This window comes from Primulina tabacum, chromosome 15 (assembly GCF_025594145.1).
Source record: "Primulina tabacum isolate GXHZ01 chromosome 15, ASM2559414v2, whole genome shotgun sequence".
NCBI classification, from domain to species: domain Eukaryota; kingdom Viridiplantae; phylum Streptophyta; class Magnoliopsida; order Lamiales; family Gesneriaceae; genus Primulina; species Primulina tabacum.
Genome location: NC_134564.1, coordinates 1291888 through 1312501, shown reverse-complemented (window position 1 = coordinate 1312501; position 20614 = coordinate 1291888). Strand labels below are relative to the sequence as shown.

General features: G+C 32.5%; 1 protein-coding gene, 1 long non-coding RNA gene and 1 pseudogene across 2 annotated transcripts; all 3 read right to left on the bottom strand.

Annotated features, from left to right (window-relative positions):
- Positions 1-654: 654 nt before the first annotated feature.
- Positions 655-2105, bottom strand: LOC142526231 (uncharacterized). The gene is made up of 3 exons (XR_012815209.1): positions 1925-2105; positions 1499-1561; positions 655-870 (listed from the first exon to the last, which is right to left on the bottom strand). It is a non-coding gene; the product is annotated as an uncharacterized LOC142526231 (long non-coding RNA).
- A 5791-nt stretch (positions 2106-7896) lies between these two features.
- On the bottom strand, positions 7897-9449 carry LOC142527843 (putative WRKY transcription factor 17). Its single transcript, XM_075632818.1, has 3 exons — positions 8670-9449; positions 8457-8585; positions 7897-8359 (listed from the first exon to the last, which is right to left on the bottom strand). The coding sequence occupies exons 1-3, from the start codon at positions 9242-9244 to the stop codon at positions 8182-8184; spliced, it is 882 nt and encodes a 293-aa protein (XP_075488933.1). The 5' UTR covers positions 9245-9449; the 3' UTR covers positions 7897-8181.
- A 6509-nt stretch (positions 9450-15958) lies between these two features.
- On the bottom strand, positions 15959-20187 carry LOC142527109 (putative cyclic nucleotide-gated ion channel 14; annotated as a pseudogene).
- Between the last annotated feature and the right edge of the window lie 427 nt (positions 20188-20614).

The following is a 20614-nucleotide window of genomic DNA, read 5'->3' as shown; positions in this document are numbered from 1 at the left end:
TTCAAAGAACGGGATTCAAAGCTACACAAGCAAAGAAAACATTAAATGTTTGCTGAAGAACATTTAATGAAGTTGCAGCTGAAAGTGACACATCATTCCAGTAATATAGGTTTATGTTATTCATCTTTTCCGATCATTGGAATGATATCTTATAAAAGAAGAGTTGAAGAATGCAAACAAAAAAAAATTTCGATCATTTTAAGCTCTTCAACCACGCGATTGACACACTACTAAAGCTTTCATACTCAAAGATCTGAGCGCACTTAAAGTTCATATACTTCATCTCTCATCAAGCATGCACTCAACAGAAAGATATCTGATCATTCAATTATCAATTTCGTGCTACTCAAAACATACAGGTTTCTTTTATCAGTAACATTTTGGTTGATTGATTGTGTTGTCTGTTGAACCGAGGGTTCTTAAAATCCAGAAGTGTAAAGTGATCACTAAAAGTTCCAAAACAGTCAGTGTGATAAGTCCTGATTGTAGTGAACTGTTGCAATAAGTTTGTAAAGCCAAAATCTTTTTCGTGGGGATCCGGACGCTAATCATCTTCTTAATCGTTCTTTGAGAATAATTGGATCAATTAATTAAACTGGGTCTAAATTTTTATTTTTTTAAATTGGGCCCTATATAAACAAGTGTACAAATCTATACAACAAGTTATATTCCATTTTATTTAAATACACAATTAGTGCAATATCTACATCATGATCTAAAGTACAAAATCTGCTCAAAGTACAATCATAAACAAACTAGTGTCATCTCAATCACATAACCAGTGATAAACTACTAGTTCTACGTCTAAGTCCGGATTCACCACTTTAATCACCATCTCTCATTCTCTTCTTGACCATGATCCTGTCCCACCTGTTGTCATGCACACATACAAACACAACAACAGCCGGATAACTCCGGTGAGAATAGAATTCTCAGTATAAACAATGTATACATGCAATGTATAAAATCATACACATTTATTTAAAAGCATGAATCATAATCTGAAACATAAATCGATATAAACATATAACATAATCTATGAAACATAATCGATACAAGTCTGTAAATCAAGCTCTGACTCTTATTCTTTAACTCGACTCAATCTGGCCTAGTCTAGGGATCCCGGTTGAATAAGAACGCAACAACTCACCTACTCTCCTCAGCTAGATGGTGATACGTTCTTATTCCCAGACTTTGGTACACTATATCGAATATCTGAAATAGAAGCTGATATGCATTCTAAGCAACATCGATATAAACCAAACGTCCAGTGACCTGGCACCTCTGCCAATAACTTAGTCACGACTTGGCACATCTGCCAAAGACTCTCTATCCCAAATCAATCGTCTAAATCATGCTTTCTATAAATCAATATAACAAGCATATAAATTCAATGAATTCAAATATATCAAATGAATAACAAATAAGTATGTGGTTTAGGAAAACTCAAGTTACATCTCACTCGAGTCATTCTCCCTGTTCAATCATTGATTTATACCTTTCTTTTCGTAGTCTCGGTCTGAAGAAATGGAAGTTCTTAATTCAAAGCTGTCAATACAATCTGAAATGACATATTCGACAGGTACAATATCAATATTCAACTCAACTCAAGTTTGTTCTGATCAATACTTAATCTAATTCAATATCGACGACATAACGGTACAATCTCGATATCCCCGTCAACTCATACAGCAATAGATATCAATTACAAATCATAACCATAGCCAATACAATCCCTAATCTCAGAAATCTGAATATTCTCAATCCAATATCTGAAAAATGATCACAATTTCATACTGTATCAATTCTTCGATCTGTTTTCGATTCTACGATTATCAATATCACCAGAACACATAATAATAATCAAATCACAATTCCTCCAATACATAAATTTCAAACCATGCTAGAAATCAATGAAACTTACATCCTTATGTAGTTCTTGACGAGAGGATCACAGAAATATGTCCAGTTCGAAAATCTGATGGCCGGATTTAGCACAACAAAAATTCTAGGCTATGAAAGAGTTTTGAGGAAATCTCGCTGGAGCTCTCGTTTTTCTTTCTGCCGAAATTGAAGGGAAATGAAAGTTTTATATATCCAAATGTATGGTGAAGACAAGTGTCCCACTCAAATCCCTAATTGCACTTTAGCCCCTGAAATCTTCACTATTTGCAATTTGGTCCTCACAACTCTTTTTAATTTAATTTCAATCCTATGGAATTGTAAAACCATGGAATATAACTCAACATTCCATAATTCATAAATTAAATAATCTCATATTAAAATGATAAATCTCGGGCCTTAATTTTTAGTGGAATCTTTCCTAAAGAGGAAGAAGGGGTGGCGTAGGAGACTAGGGGTTTTATCTCCGAACATCCATAAAATCATCATGTGTCTTTACTTTTCACGAGCACTTACATTTCAAACCGTCTCTTGTTAGCAAGCCAGCCAACAAGTTGAAGTTATCATTAGAAATTGTGAACCGTTTTTCGCACTTTTAAGTGGTTCATATTTTAACCGTTCAAGAAAAACTTTCAACCGTATAAAAACGATCGAAAACAAATTTTAAAAGCAAATATTTTTAAAGAGTTTATTCACTCCCTGATATGAATCTGGCTGCCGTGCAAATGATTGGAAGGATGTTCAAGGAAGATTTGCGTGGACACATGAGCAATCTAGTGGTGCATGGAAATAAGCTTGGGGGTCATAGGATCATTGGGCAAGTGAAGAGGAAGACAAAAGCCTCCAGCGTCCGAGCGCCACACTTTCTGTACAATATGTGAATTCCATAAACCTCCGCGCCCGAGGGGTAAAATCTTACCGTTCGAGCGCGTCCAATCCAGAACACTCGGCGTCCGAGCGCGCCGCTTGCGAGAAAAATCCCTAGTTTCCTAGTTTAGAGTCCAAATAATTTGGTAACTAGATTTAGCATATAATTTAGATTTGTGAACAATATATGCACGAATTTTTTCATTGTAAACAATTTTTCTTGAGTTTTAATAATATTGATTGAGTTTTTCTCCCAAAATTTCAAAGTTTGACTTTGTATACATCTTTGTGTGTTTCTCAAATCAAACTTACCAAAATTTAAAACTTTGTGGTGTTTGTCGACTGTTCTTTACGCGGATTGTCAAAAACGAGTTCTTTGAAATTTCGCTTGAATTTCGATTGTTATGTTTGTTAATATTTGTTGTTAAATTTTTTGTAATTTAGAGGTGAATATTACACATAATTTACTTGTTTCAAAAAGATCGGGACAACATAACATTTTTTATTTAATCGAATCGAGGGCGTGACTCCGTTTTGAGCGCGTTTGCTTTTCGTACAAAACCTGTTGTTAACATCCAAAAGTTCTTCAATGCACCTATTTGCAATATGAAAACGGAAAATCAATGAAGCTCCCGAGGCAACAACCTAAGGGAAGGGAATCCGACGGGTAAAATGAGAAGCTTAAAAAATGAAGTTCATTTCTTTGAAATCCAACATCCATAGCCAATATAAGGTTGGGACTAAAAGAAATAATATCTTATAAGAAGGTCGCGTCAGCAATGTGACGAAACACAAAATTAAGTGGAGTGTATTCAATTCAGAGTTTTGATGACTTTTTCAAATGATAGACTTTTATGGATTTGATAGATTTTTATTGACTTTTATGGATTTGATAGATTTTTAAACAGATTTATGTGGATTTATATAGATTTTTTCACCGGATTTTTATAGATTTTCGTGGACTTTTTTTATAGAATTTTATAAATTTTGTACATAATCATAACATATTATTTTTTTATTAATTTCTTTGATCCAATAATTAATTGATATATATAACATATTCAGTTTGAAATTATTTTTCTAAATTTATATTAATAAATAAATTTACTTAGTTAAAAGTTAAATCATTTAATCTTATATGTGTATATATGTGGGTTTGTATGCATATTTGTAAATTTTTTAAAATACACCAATTTATTAATATGTAACCTTGTTTTTAAATTGAAAATATACATGTGAAAAAAATATTATTTTGTATTTTGTGAATATAATTTTGTTTAAAAATATCATAGCTTACATATTAATTGAAAATAATAAAATGAATTTAAAAAATCATGTTTGTTATGAGACTATTCAATTATTAAGAATTAAGCAACATTTTTTTGGATCATCTTTTATTATTATTGAATACTACATTAATTTGTATAAATCATAAATTAAAAATCACAAAATCAATTCTAGAATTCAAAATTTCCTATGATATTAAAATAAAAAATTATTAAATGAACAATCAGCCAAAAAATGAAAATTTTGAAAAGGAAAAATGAAAATATACATAGAGATACACTTCGAAAATTTGAGAGAGTGATAGAGATAGATGAGATGAGAAGATCAGAAGAGAGGTAATGTGAAACGATAGAGAGAAAAATAAATAGCTTGTGTATGAGTTAGAAATTTTAAAAATCCATCCAAATCTTTGGGTTGAACCAAATACAATTTTTTACAATTTATAGTTGTACTTTAGGATTTAATGTTTGAATGTTAATAAATTTCATGAAGTAATTAAAAGTCTATGAAAAATTTGAATACATATAGACTTTTATAGGGTTATTAAAAGTCAATGTTGAATATCACTTGATTTTTTAAAACTCCTGAAAGTCTATTTTGAATACAACTAAATTTCTATAGAGTATGTAAAAGTCTTAATTGAATACATTTAGACTTTTAAAATCTACAAAAGTAATTAAAAGTCAATAAATCTCCTATATTGAATACACCCCCTAAATTTTGGAAGCTTAGTAAACCAAATCCAAAAATATAAAACTTAGCGAATAAAAAAAAATTAGTAACACATAAATGATCAATTGTATTTTTCAAAGTAACAGCTTGTAGTGTGGGGACCCGGACGCTAATCAGTTCTTAATCGTCATCAGGATCAATTTACTAATCAAGTAATTAGGGTCATAAATTTTTATTTTTTAATTTTAATGCGGAATGTAGTGAAATCAAACTAATATACAACTCAGTATAAAATAAAGTACAAGTCCTATACCGTCTACAAATCAGTAAAAACTAAGGTTCAACATCTAATTATGAAGTGCCAAAACCCCATATACATCAAAGTCCGAAGTCTCCACTCTATCACGATCTCTCCTCATCTCCTGGACCCTGATCCTGTCCCACCTGTTGTCATGTACACATACAAACAAGACAACAGCCGGATAATTCCGGTGAGAATATAATCCCAGTATAAATCAACGAAACATGCAATCATATAAACAAATATAAAGCATGTAACAGGTAACAGCAATATGTATCAAAATTTGATCATAATCAATATCAAACTGTCGACAATACTCGTAGCTACACAATTTAGACTAGACTCAATCCTAGTCTAGGGATCCCGGTTTCCAGAAGTTGGCATTCCTATATCGACCAACAGTAATAGAAAAGACTCCAGTTCTATCCACGTCGATAAGGTATCGATCACCAGAAATAGAAAAAGGTCTGATTCTATCCACACCGATATGGTATCGATCACCAGTAATAGAAGGAACTCTAATTCTATCCACACCGATATAATATCGATCACCAGTAATAGAAGAAGCTCCAATTCTATCCACACCAATACGACATCGATCAACAGTAATAGAAGAAACCCAAATTCTATCCACATCGATAGCCAATCATCCGGTGACAGACTTTGGCACTATCGCCAATACACTATCTTGTGACATCGTGCAATGTGCCCATGGCGATCCCGCCACTATCAGGTACTTATGTCACAAGATTACTCGTCTAATACCAGCTATCTATAAATCAAGAGAACAAGTACATCAATCAAATCAATGCAAATATCAATGCAATAAAGTAAAGTATGTGATTTAGGGAAACTCAAGTCTAAACCGACTCAAGTCGATCTCCCAGTACCACATTGACTTATACCTTTCGTTTGTAGTCTCGGTCTGAAGCAATATCAATTCTGAACTCAAGACTGTCTCTGTAAATCTGAAACGACATATTGAGAATCATAATATCAATATTCCATTCTCAATTCAACATTGAATCTGATTAATCCGGATTTAATTCAAATCACAGTATAACGGCACAATCTCAGTATCCCCGTCAATACCATATAAACAGACATCAATTACAAATCATAACTCATATCCGATACAATCTATACTCCATCCATAATCCAAATATGTCCGATTTCAGATCAATAAAATCAGAAAATCATAACAATTCCATAATCAGTCCGTTTCTTAATCTGACTTCGATTCTATGATGTCTAACCTGTCCAGAACCTCATATATGAATTCCATTCAATTCTGACAACATCATAATTTCAAATCATATCAAAACGTAGTAAGACTTACGTCCAGTTGTAGCCTGCGTTGATACGAACATAGTACTGCAGTCAGATTCAAAATCAGACGAACGGATTTTTCACAAAAGGCGTAGGGATTTTTCACAACATTCCCCTGACCCTTTCTCGGTTTTCTTCTGAAGAAACGAATTGCATTGTATATATATATATATATATATATATATATATACACATCAACGTACATGCAACAGTGCAAATGGCTCACTCTACGTGCAACACGTCTCGCGCATATGCGCGATATCTACCGACGCATATGCGCGAGATCTACCGGCGCATATGCGCGAGACCATATGTCTCGGCGCGTGATGTGCACAGTGCCTCGCGCATATGCGCGCCCTCATTCGGTGCATATGCGCGAGGTACTCAAATTTCTGCCCAACTCTCTGCCACCCTCGCGCACATGCGTGGGTTCAGGTCGCGCATATGCGCGAGGTCTTCTGACATTTCGCGCATATGCGCCCGGCTGATCGCGCATATGCGCGAGAGCTCATCCTCGCACATACATCTTTTTACGCGTTATCTCAAATCGGGTCTCGGTTAATTCCTTTCATAATCATATCAAATTATAAATCAATAATTACAGATTACTAGGATTAAATTTCCGGGCATTACATGTAGTAAAACTATTTAATAATTCATATAGTTACAAAATTAAACAATTTCAAAATAAAAATAAAGAAACAATATTTACAATATCATATCATATCTCGATGTTCATTATATCATATATTAATAATAAAACATAATATCGCAGAAAATATTTAATATACAGAATAGTCAACCGCATTGAATCCCAATTTCATGTATTTAATTTATTACAAACCCAAAATATATGAGTCAACTTCTAGCCAAATTTGAAAGTCAAAAGCGTTGAAAATAGTGTATATAGAAAATGGGATCATTCATTTCCAAATTATTTGAATTGCGATGTTCCAAAAATATCAAATATTGACTTTCTCAGAAAGTATTTTCAGAAATATAATATATTTTTTTACACATTTTTTACTCGAGTAATGTCATAAATTTTAAAAATAATAAATCATCGTTTGAAGGTTTGATTTCAAATTATCCTTCATCAAGACCACATAATTCAATCGAACCACAGCTACGAAGTCTGATTCAAACAAAGCTCGAAATTAAGCTTGTTTGTTCACAGAGAATTTTGAGTTGTTTCCACAAGTACTTTAAATAAGAATATTATTCGACTCGATATAATTTGTTTGTACTTTAAATTTCGTTCATATCCCAAAACACGACCCAAACTTAATAATCATATTGTCAATCACAAAAGCCCGTGAAATCGTTTTATATATCGATGTTGTGATACATATCTCAAATTTGATCGAGGAAAAAAGTGTTTGAATGATAAATTTTATAAAATCTAAAGTGACATATGTATCTTTTTCCACATTTCAAAATGCCCACACTTTTTGACTTTATCTTCTTTAATAATTATTCCCACAATTCCAAGAAACAAAGAATCATCCAAATAAAAATAAAACAGAATGGGAATCATATCCATCAATAGATTTCTTCACAATTTTAATAATATAATAATAAAAAATTTGAAAAGAAAAAAAAAAAGAATCCAAAGCAAGAAAACATAAGTCATTTCAAACCAAATGTCTTTAATCTAAACTATTTCATCGAAATTCAACACTTTTTTCTAAAAAATCAGTTCTCTACACGGCTAAACCTAACAAATTACACAAAACCCCCCAAACCCTTCTCAATTTCATGCCACCCCTTCCAACTACCTCGAAATTACAAAATTTACCCTCCTCCGATCTCTCCTTCCATTCTCAGGTTGCCGACGACTCAACCACAGTTAGCTGAGCCTGAGAGGGAGCAGTGTTGTCCTGCGCCGAGTGCAGGTGCTCCCCAGTGTAAGTCACGAGGAGCATCGTCGAATCGTCGTTCGCCCTCTCCACATGTTTCTTTGCCGGGCAACCCCTCACCGTGCTGCATCTATAGTAACCCCTGCAAAAATATTTAAAGCAACAAGTTTACATGATTGGATCCAAGTTTTTTATTTGCAGATTTCTTCGAATTTAGTGGGAATTGTAGTGATTATTACCGTGGGTACGGCGAATTCTTGATGGGCTTCTGGCCGTACTTTCTCCAAGAATATTCGTCCGCTGGAATATCTGCAATCTTTGAGCTGACTGCAGCAGGCACTCTAATTGTTTCCTTCGGCCGAGATTTCCTGAAAAAAGCATCGACATTCAGTTAGATTTCGAGTGAAAGTGAAATCCAATCAATTTCAAAGTGGAGATGGAGAGAATTGTACTTCTTTTTGCAGTGGCAGAGCGATGGACCAAAGTGGTTATGTTTATGCTCTCGACACCTCTTTCCGGGTACAATGGGCTCCCCGGCGCGGACAGCAAGTGTAGATGAATCCAGCAACCTCGCCGGCACCGATCCGACGCCCTTTCCGTTGGACACGCTGCCCTCTCCAGTGATCGACGATAACAAAGTCGAAGAAGAGTTCCCCGAAGTCGAGAGACTAAACCACTCTTTATCCATCACCTCGCCCGTATCCTTCACGAAACCACCAATCGTCGCCGCGGGTTCGATAGATCCAGAGAACAGTTCCAAGGTCTTCGGCGGCGAAGGAGTCTGAGTCAACTCCGGCTGAACCGTAGCGCGGCGGAACCGTGCGTGTCCGGTCCTGTTCAACATAGAAATCACTTTCCTAAATTTCGACATCGTAGAATGAGTAATCTCCCTGCAATCCATCTGCTGATTCTTCTTCGAAACCGCTCGACTGAAATCATCCATGGACTTCAACCCCGACGACGCAGCTTCCTGAATCTCCATTTCCTCGTTCTGATTCCTTGAATACCCGTACAATTCATCTCCCATAACTCGACAAAAATTGCAAATAAAAACAACCCAGATCAAATGTAAAGAATTTTTACAGTAAATTCATGAGAAAATACGGATTCACGAATAAAAAATCAAGAGAGAAAAGAAGATGTAAGGAGGGGGCAGAGCAGGTAGAAGGGAATATAAATGGCGGAAGAAGGTGGGGAATGGTCAAAGATTGGATTTCAATCCAACGGCTGAGACTCAGTCTTTGAAGATTTCGATTTTGGACAAAATTACCTGTTGAAATTTTTATTTTTTTTATATATATCTATTCTCATTTTATTGTACAAGAATTTCTGCATGTAGTCATTCATTCTGTAAAGGGTCCATCCAATATGAAATATGTGGATTGTGTGGGGTCAATTTTAAAAATTGGAAAGTCCTGACTATGTTAAAAAGATTTTGATCCTTACCCTACAAATAACCTTGTCAATGCAAATTTTACTGCGTTGAAAATATAGTATTTGGTGATGTGCACTTTTTACACGAGATGATCACATCATCTTGTGGACATCATATCATATGAGATAAATTTAAAAAATTATCAGATTAAATGAGACATCATACCATATGAGATAAATTTAAAAAATTGTCAGATTAAATGAGCATATGATCATCTCGTATAAAAAATACAAAAGTGATGTGTTTTCAACCTAGTAGATATCCAAATCCAATGTAGAATGCACCCTTTTGCCATGACACTACTGTTTTTTAAAAGAACAAAATTTTCGTACAATAATTTCGAACATACGAGATTATCATCAAGTGCCAAATTTGTTTAGATTTGAGACGAAAGAGACTCCGACTCAAGTCAATTCAATTTTTTTTTAAGTGTTTTAAAAGTGCCAAAATTTTAGTAGTAGCATAACAAGGCAATGTGAATTTGGTGTGGGATTATCAGATTACATGTAATCTCAAGACCAGATTTCATGTCATATTTTAATGGGTCCAAAATAATGCTAAACACGAATTTTTTTTTATAGAACAAAGTCATCATCTTCTTCAGACTTTATTCCACACGTTTTGATATTCTATATTTCTTATAATATTATTTAAATATAACTTTTATAATAAATATTTTTGATATGTTGTTATTTCCACATTTTTATTACAATAATGACCCTTATTTTTTTAAATTCCAATTTAATATTTCATATATATTTCTGAAGCCTTAACCTACATAAAAGAAAAAATTGTCATGATTCGATTCTTCTACTTAATATTTAATTAGTGGAAAAAATATTTTTGACTTTATTTTCTAACTCGCGCAATGTGCGTCACTACTAGTTCGTATGAAATATTTGATTACAGAAAACCTGTTGAGAAAAGACGTACACCACCGCTTCTTGTCACCAGCAAGCGGCACAGGGGCGGCTGGAATTGAGATGCATTTTGTGTTTTCGATTAATTGTGAAGGTCATAGAAAATCTAAACCAAGAATTTTTTCGATTTTTTCCGATAATCACGAATCTTTCGTTATGTTCTTTACAATATCTAACTACTTTTGGTGGTGAGTTTTCCTTTTTTCTTTGATCCTACAATTGATTTGCTTCATTGAATATTAAAACTTTGTATCGTAGTTAGACAAGTAATATTGCTATAGTATATGACAATTGCATTAGCTGCTTACAATTTATTTGACAATATGACTCACTCAGTTTTCGTAAGGTGGGTTGTTTTTGAATGATCACTTTGGACGTATTTGATCTTTTTATTCATTTTTTTAAATATTTTTTAATTGTATTAATTTAATTCGAAAAATTGTTATTAAACTAAGAGAACATGACACGTTGAGAAATTTTTTAAAAAAAAGTTTGACTCAGACTCAAAAATGATTAACATCATCTCTGGTTGCAAAGACCAATTTCAAGAAGCGGGCTTCCGTCCCGAGGATCGGGCGGCATACGAAGAAAATATATGAAATTAATTCCAAATTTGAAATAAATGAAAAAGAAATTAATTATTCTCTTGAAAAACAAATTACAAAAGTATGAATTAATACATTCTTTGAGGGGTGAATATGCCATTTCGAGAAAAATAAGGGGCCTTATGTAATCTGACTAAAACGGGACATTTCACAAAGGAAATGGTTGACTAAATCCAGTATATGCCATATGAACCACACGATTAGCTATAGCTTCATCAACGGTCAAGATGTACTGGACCATGAATTTGGTGTTACTTCAACTGTTGCCACGTGGAAACATATGAGAATTATAAGCATTTGTTTTTTTATTTATAAAATAATTTTTCATTTTAAAATTAATTGACTTCAAATTTCAAATTATTTTTCATCTAAATTTGAATTTCAAACCCTTCAATTTTTTTAATGAAAAAAACCCTTCAAATTTGAGTTATCTATCCTTCGTCATCCTATTTTTAAATATTGTCTTTGAGTTTTATTTTTTTATGCTGTCTCATAATAATATAATATGATATAACAATGAAGTGTCACTTATTTATAAGATGTGATGAAATATAGAAAAGTTTTTACATCTAATAGGTGAGTGTCAGTTCATCGTTGCTCACATAAATGTGTACGATGGATGTGCAACATATCAAAACTATATATACGTATGTGTATGTATGCGGGAAAATTGAAACATATTTCGAATGAAGTTCATTAGACGAAATATGTTGGGAATCGATATTCTTAATATATTTATTTTGTCAAAACCGATATAGTACTAACGAGAAATTAATTCTTGAAATTTTTCGAACCAAATTTACTGCATATATGAAGTGTGGACAGGGCACATCAGTGCGATGATTTTTCAAGTTTCGAATTTTAAATAACACTTGAATCCAGTTTGCAACACATAAATTCTTGAATTTGAATTTCAAGTTTCCAATGTCTTAGATTAGAGACTCGATAAATTTATACACAAAACCCTATAGTATTCTAAAAGTTGTACAATTCATGAGGCTTTAAAATCTGTAATGTCACTATTTTTAAAATTGACAATTTAAGATAAAAGAATCAAACTCTGGTATCGACTTAATTTTTTTTAGATTTACCGAGCCATAATTTGTAAAATTTAAATCATATATTACAGCAGAATTTCCACTTTCCAGTGGTTCTATTTTATCAAAATCAACGGGTCCCAAGAAAGTCTACTCCGTTGCTTTGAAAATATAATTAATATCCAAAATAATAAATAAAATAAATAAAAGTGGAGACAAATAAAATCAAAAAAGAAAAAAAAAAGTGGAGACAAAGTGATCCAGATGTGGACCAATTGACTCGTGACATGACTCTTGTTCTAGGTTCAGACATTGGGATTCGTAAGGAATCAAGACTCGTGTCCCGATATATTTTAAATTTCAAATAAGTATTTAATTTTAATAAACATTTTAAAATTCTATTCTCTAAAATTTAATATAATCCCAATCAAGATAAGATAGTAGGCTTATTTATGAACTTGGTTGACTCATAATCTAAATAACACAAAAAATTTGATGAGACTGTTTTATATCTTAATTTTGTTAAATGAATCTAAAATCCGACTCGGTTGATGAAAAAATATTAATATTACGTCAACGATATCTATTTTTTTTTTGTAAATATGAATCGAGTCAATTTGTCTAACAAAATACTTAGTCAATAGATAATGAGAGACTTATATTTATTTTAAGATGTGCCTCAAACCTATTAGATTTTTCTTTTTTGGATTTTTATAGCCCTTACTATACTATTACCTTAGAATTTTCACATATATCCAAAATAAATAAAAGAGATTTATAAAATTAGGCTGGACCTTTATATTTTTCTCTTGAGAAGGCAGATTGTAAGAGAAGTAGAATATTGTTGGTTTCCCATTGAATTGAACGCGTTGCTTTGTTTGTTTAAACTTGAAATATGTGAACTTTTTCAGAAGATATTTAATTAGGAAATAATCGTAAATAGAAAACGTGTAAATGAGACTAATTTGACTTAATATATTTAAAATAAAAATTGGAAAATATTCATTCGGCTAATATATTTAATTGTTCGAAAGATGGGACAATTAATTTATGACTGATCACATGTTATAAAAAAATTACATCTAAATTATAAAAAAAACTTTACATTTAATTTTAATTAACCTTAGCAAATATTAAGTTTCAATTATTTATTAAATCCAGCATCACATATAATCGAAGATTTTGCTCGTCATTGCTTTCAAGGGATATTTGAATTGGTAGAGTTGGTGAACGTTTGATCAATAGACAAAAGTTTGATTCCCACTACTAACACTTTATTGGAAGAGCTTGTCATACATGGCTTGTCCTATGTAGTTTACCTGATTAACGTGATTTACATGATATTGTGGTACACTCAACATGCATGAATGATAGCGCGTAGCTGCAGATTCTCGTGACATGTATCTCTTGAAACATTAATGTGAAAAGCTGAAAATTATACTCATGTTGATATTAAAATGCAATATTACAATTGTGAATTCTATATTTAAAAAATAATAATTCATTATAAATTGTCTGAGTTTTAGAAACTGTCATAGAAAATCTTATTAATCTTTGTAAGTTATTTTAACAACATACAAACTTTAAAACTCATTTTAAAATTAACTTACAAACATGTACTTATACATTAAAACATATTTAAATTAATACTCGATAAATTAATAACGTCTCTACACTAATATTTTTTCTCGGTCCCGACTTAGGTCAGCTTGTTAAATTAATAATTTCGATAAATTAATAAGATTTTTTGGAAGACCGTTGTATAAATAAATATATGATCACCTTGATATCATAAATTAATAATTCTCCAAAATTATAAACATAGTAGGGCAATTTAGTAAAATATGGTTGTAATATTGGTTTATATCTAACTTTTTTCCATTGAGTAGGTCTCTCGTGAGACGATCTCACGAATCTTTATCTGTGAGACGGGTCAACCCTACCGATATTCATAATAAAAAGTAATACTCTTAGCATAAAAAGTAATATTTTTTCATGAATGACCCAAATAAGAGAATATGTCTCACAAAATACGACCCGTGAGACCGTCTCACACAAGTTTTTGCCATTTTCATTACATCAAAATTAAGGCTCTGATATTGCATTCTAGAACTGTAATATTGGATGTTAGAGTCGGCTCTAGTTCTCTTAGTTAACTAGTAGTTTTTAAGTCAAAAATATAATAATATATTATCTAATTATTAAAATAAATGAATATCATATATATATATATATATATATATATATTTGTATGTATACTGAATTTTATTTATGTTAAGTCAAGAACATGAAACGTGCATTAGTGAAACATAATGAATTTTTTCGTAATTAAATGTACATTTGTTAAATATTGATTAATTAATATATTTCTAAATTAATAAAATATCACGGTTCCAACATTATTATTTAAAGAGGTTTTACTATTTTTATATTTTAAAATTCTAAAAAGATTAAACATTAATTTATGGTATATATTTAATACAAATAATTAATTAGCGAAAAGTTAGACATGAAATATACCTAAATTTAAATTTAAAAAAAAAAAACCAAACAACATTAGAATTATACTTTACTACTTAAATTTTCATAGTTATTTTTGTAATTTTAAATAATTATTAATTTATAATATTGACGAGACCATAAATTTATATAAGGTATTCTGAAAAATTATTATCTTATTAATTTATAAAAATAATTAATTTAGCATATTGACTCAACTCAAAACTGGAAAAATATTATCTTAAAAATGTTATTAATTTATCGATTATTAATTTATAGAAGTTTTTAAAGTTATTTTTCAAAACTAAATATAGCATATCTACCCAATATATTAGTAGCCCAAAATTTTTTAGCACGCTTTTCCAAGCATGTTTGAACGTCAAACGACCTAGAAACCAAATTTCAATCCATGATTCCGGCAATCTCACAGTAAAAATATCGTGAATTGTTTTCGATAATTACCATTGTAATAAGTATATTTTTCATGTAAATAAAAGGGTTGAAATTTCACTCACTTATGTATCTTTGATCGACGATTTCAGTTCGGAATAAATCTAGCAAGCGGACTATGTCAAGTAATAGTAAGTGGATGATGAGTCCAAGTATCGATCTCACATAGACTAATATTTAATTACTAGAATTTTTACAACTTAACTTAAGCTAGATAAAATAAATAAAAAGATTATATATGAATTATTAATCTAAACTATTAAATAAAATAATTGTAACTAAAAATGACGGATTCAAAAATCGAGTAGAGATTCAATTTCAAATAAAGAACTAAGACACACAACAGTATCAAACTTTACTATGTTGACACGTGTTAAAATTCAATCAATTATTTAATTCTTGACAATCACGGTGAAATCCCCAATTTATTTATTTAACGATTCATCGAGTTAATAAACATATTTAAATCTAACAATCCAATTATTTCTAAATGAATTAATTAGATCTAATACATTAAATCTTTGTGGAATTTCAGTTTTCACCTAAAACCGCACACTTAAACTGAATACTATTTCTAGTCAGTTTAACCATGTGTTGATGACGTCTTTGTTGCTATATTTAACCAATCATCTTCCGATTCGTGATTAATCAACAAACATGTAAATAATTGATCAGACAATTAACAAGAAATATTAAACAAATATCAACTAATAATTAAAATCAAGAAAAATAATATATTGAAAATAAACAAAATATCAAACAAAGTATTGGTTGGCTCTTTCGTTGTCTTAGTCTAAAGAAAATTTATTCCATAAATTCAAAACAAAAGTGAAAATTCATGTTTAAAATCATAGAAGAAAACATAGTTAATAAGGAATGAAAAGAATTCTTAGTGATTTGCGGCGTGTGTTGAGTAATTCCTCCTAATTCTGCATTCTATCTTCTTCCCTTCAGTTCTTCTTTCTCACTGTTGCTGCTTCACTGTAGTCTTCTGTTCTGCACTGTTGCTTCTTCACTTCCTTCCTCTGCCACTATTTTTCTTTCTTCTCTTATGGGCATCAAGAAGTTGATCATCCATTTGCGAGAAGAAAGGAACCTGAAACGAGGAACAACATATATATAGTGAATTTATTATACCAGAACATTCCATGAGAACAAGGAAAAGCTATAGCTCCATTCCATCTAAGCAACATAAATATTTCAAACCGTAAGCAGTCCAAAAATGTTATGATTAGACTATTATGATACGGAGGACAATGAAAACAATTGCAGCTTTCCAAAAGTTATGTTTCGATCATTACGCCATGGAGGACAATGAAACAATCGCTGCTACCTTACACCGTAACACGTACAATAGGAAGATGAGCAAAACTAGAAACTTCAACAGCCACTCAAATGATTACTGTATGTACAATCTCAAGTACACAGAAATCTTACACGTAGAACAAGATCTAAACAAACGCCTCACTCGTTGTTGCAAGTTTTCTGGTAATTGGCGATGCCTCATCCATTCCTCAGTGTCACGACGCTTGAGTCTCCACTCCTCAAGCCTCACAGTGATAGATTGCAGATAGGTCTAAGTAAAAAAAAGGAGAGGGAATCAATGTGAAATCACACAAAGACAAGATTTGAATATGAAGATTGATTCTTGGAAACCTGCATATTTCCGATTAAATGGCAAAAAGAACAAGCCCCGCAATGGCTATTAGTATAGCAAATAATGTTTCGCCAACGAACGTGCTTGTTGTCAATGTCTGACCGTAAGAACTGTCGGGTAGAACAAAATGTACCCAAAATTACTAATCACAAAGAAAAATAGCAGCAAACCAGCCACATTTCTACAAGATTTTTAAAACATGAGGAGATTTTCATGCAACCAACAACTCAAAAACTTGAAAACATAATCCATCATACCTTAGGTTTTGCAAACCCCACCACAGGCAATAGAAGTACTTCTCCAAGAATTTAGATGAGACCACGTTGTTTCCAATAGCATTTCCATAATTCCATATATTCCATAATTGAAAAATGTAGCATTACCAGGATTGCAGTTCATGAAAACAAGTGTATTTTGTACCCACCGTAATCGGTCAGGATGGTTCAAAGTACCACAATCAAGAAAACGAAAGGAGCATCCGGTCCTATCAAATTCATTCCTGCAAGCTGATTTCATACACGTTGCATGCCACTCAATTGATAATACATACCAAGAAGCCCCCAAGACCTGCAAAAATAAGCTAAGTTATTAAAAGAAACCATGTTTTTTAGGTGAGTAGTATATATCTAAACATTCAAATCTGCAAATTTGCCATGGAGAAAAATGGCGATGTACATGGCTTGCTAACATGTATAGAAGCAAGTTATATGCAGCACCAGCCCAGGCGGTCTTCTCCCGTTGCGTTAATAATCTGAGAACTTAGTGGGAAAATCAGGTATAATCTCGGTGTATACTGGAGCAGAACGATCAGTACTAGAGTGTTATTGGTATGATCAGCATGGGAGCTTCTAATTGCAGGCAGTATGGACCATACGACAATCTGTAAAAATATTGTAAAACATCGAAAACTTATACACAAATACAATAAAATTAATTCAGCAAGTTTCTTGAAATACCATATAATACAAGCGCTTCATATAAGCCAAGATCCCTATAAGATTTTCTGTTTATTATCATCATAAAACAAGATTTTGATACAAAGAATTGACTTTGTCACCGAAAGAGAACATCATACTTTTTTCACGGAAGACACACAGACTGAAACTTGTTCATAATTCAGGTGTTATTAATATCCCAATCACAAGATATTAAAACTGCCTTCACATATAAAAACTTCACCCCTGTATTTTACAGAGCTTCCCATCAAAATTTCTCGTCTACCCGGTATCTGGCCAAGATAATCATTTATTAAAATGTCTTTGAAATAAAAAACCACTTGAACCTTATCTCTATTTCAAATTATTTATCTGCCAGATATGAATAATTTATTCGATTAGCACATGCAATAGGCACTAAACATCATTTTACTCCAACTTTATATGTAGATAAATTGCACACAAAATGATCCTATACAAAACAGAACATCAAATTGATCCAACTTGCAAAGGCTTTACAACAGCTAATCAACACCATGAAGAAAAAATGAAGGGAAAAAAAAATTAACCTGAGGAAGAGGCAGAGCTGCAATGGCATCTATAAAAAATTCAGACTTCAGATATCTCTTTCCTATCTTATTCGGATTCATAACAAGTTCACCTTTGCCAACTCGAGCTAGGAGATACATATGCGGTCCTAAACTTTATTACAATGTGTAAGAAATAAAAGACATCGGCCACTGTCCGAAAACAGGTGACAATTATCCCCAAATTGAGGTCTGTTTGCATACATGAGGAAGTATCTAGATTCAACACAGATGGGAGGTAGAAAAATAAGGGATCCACAAAGAGTGCAACCAAACAAGAAAACAGGAAAATCCTGTTCCATTTCAAGACAATCTCATTCCCAGGATCCAAGATTGTCTTTTTCTCCGGTTCTTGGCCTTATGGAAAAACCTTTGACCTACCCATTTTAGGAATCCTGTCTCCATATCCACGTTCAGATTTTCCTAAGTGGCCAAAATTTTTAGAGGGCAGTTGTTTCTCATGGTGTTGGTGTTGGTGTTGGATCTGGTTTTCTACACGCCGAAATACAGCGGGAGTTTTAAAATTTTTAGATCTTGACATTCAAGATGTGTTTTGCTTTGGGCACTCGTATGATTTTAACAAAAACATACATAGATTTTAGAATCGTAATACCTTTGGTGAATTAATCACTGGACACCAACCGATCCGGTATTACAGATCTGGCTCTTGATGAATCCCTACGAACTTTCTTCAAGAGACTCCTTTCGTTTCGTCTAATCAGGTCCACGACTGAATTGTTTGATCCTCTTCCAAATTGCACTAGAAATATTGGAAGAGATTTAACGTAGGAGAAGATTATTTGAGAGACGGCTCAAAAACCCTTCTCAAAAGAAGGTGGCCGATTATTTTCTTTCCTTGGTGTTGGGGTTCTCGAAAATTTGGTGATGGGAGGCTAGGGTTTTGACTTCTCAATCCCTATATATAATTATCCCATGACCTAATAACATAATTAACATTAATGGTTTTGATTTAATTAATTGGGCTAGTCCAACTAATTTAATTAATTTAATCAAGATCCATTAAAACTTTAATTAATTATTATGTTGGACTTGTACTCCTACAAGCCCATTAAACATATTACTCACCATATTTAATTTATTAATTAATCAACTCAACTTTTGAGCTTAATAAATTAAATACATTATAAATTCAACATTTGAATTTATTATTTAAATTATGAATTCAACTACTTGAATTTTCATCACCTCCAAAATTTAATATTTAATAAACCCAACATTTGAGTTTAATAAATTAAATTCTCAAATTTTTATAAATTCAACTACTTGAATTTATTCTCTCAAAATTTAATTATCATAAATTCAACTCCTTGAATTTACTATAATATAAATTCAACTTCTTGAATTTATTCTTTCAACGGGAACAAACGATCCAGTGCTTGTGTGACCTTCAATGGTTCAGGGATACAGCTAGCCGTGGGTCCACAACTCTTTGTGATTCAGGATATAATCCTTTATTCGGGCTTACCCTAGTTAGCCACATTCTTTTCATCAACACCTTGATCAAGAATGTCAGAACTCATTTCTGATTGCACCCGTCGGATCACAGTAAGAGCGTCTAGTAGCATCGTCCCATGATCCCCTAGGTATCACTGATAGTGCCTGTAAGAACCAGTCGATTATGATTAACGTACAGTACGGTCCCTTCATCTCATATATCCCGATCGAATCTGCAACCATTGGTTCATCGAGGGTTGCATATTAATTCGATCATAATGTGATAACTTTAATAGTGGCATCGCGTGTACTATTGGAGAACTCTTTCTCCAACGTACATCTCATACTCTGGCCAGAGATTCCATGCACAATTATTACATCATATCCCATAGGATATCCACACCCGCAGGTGAGCGGTGAATCCCCGACTACAATGCACTGGCTCCTATATGTGTCGCAACTGTACCCAACCTCGCCACCTGATGACTCTTCTGGAGCCGGTAAACGAGTCAAAGCATAGCCCTAACATATAGAGCCTCAGTGTTGTCCTGGGTCGTAAGGACTAATGGTGTACAATCATAACCACGGACTTATCCTCTCGATGAATGATAACCACTTGGAAAGTTCGAGAGAGGGTTGTTCGGTATAATCATCATATGACTACCCATCTGCATGTTTGGACATCTCTATGCCCTTACCAAGAAACGCAGTACACAACATCACAGATGCTAGTCTCAAACTCAAGCGACCTTTATCCATGTTTTAGGCTGCTGAATCGATTAGGAACGAATTTAGATTATACAGTGTTTACAAACGA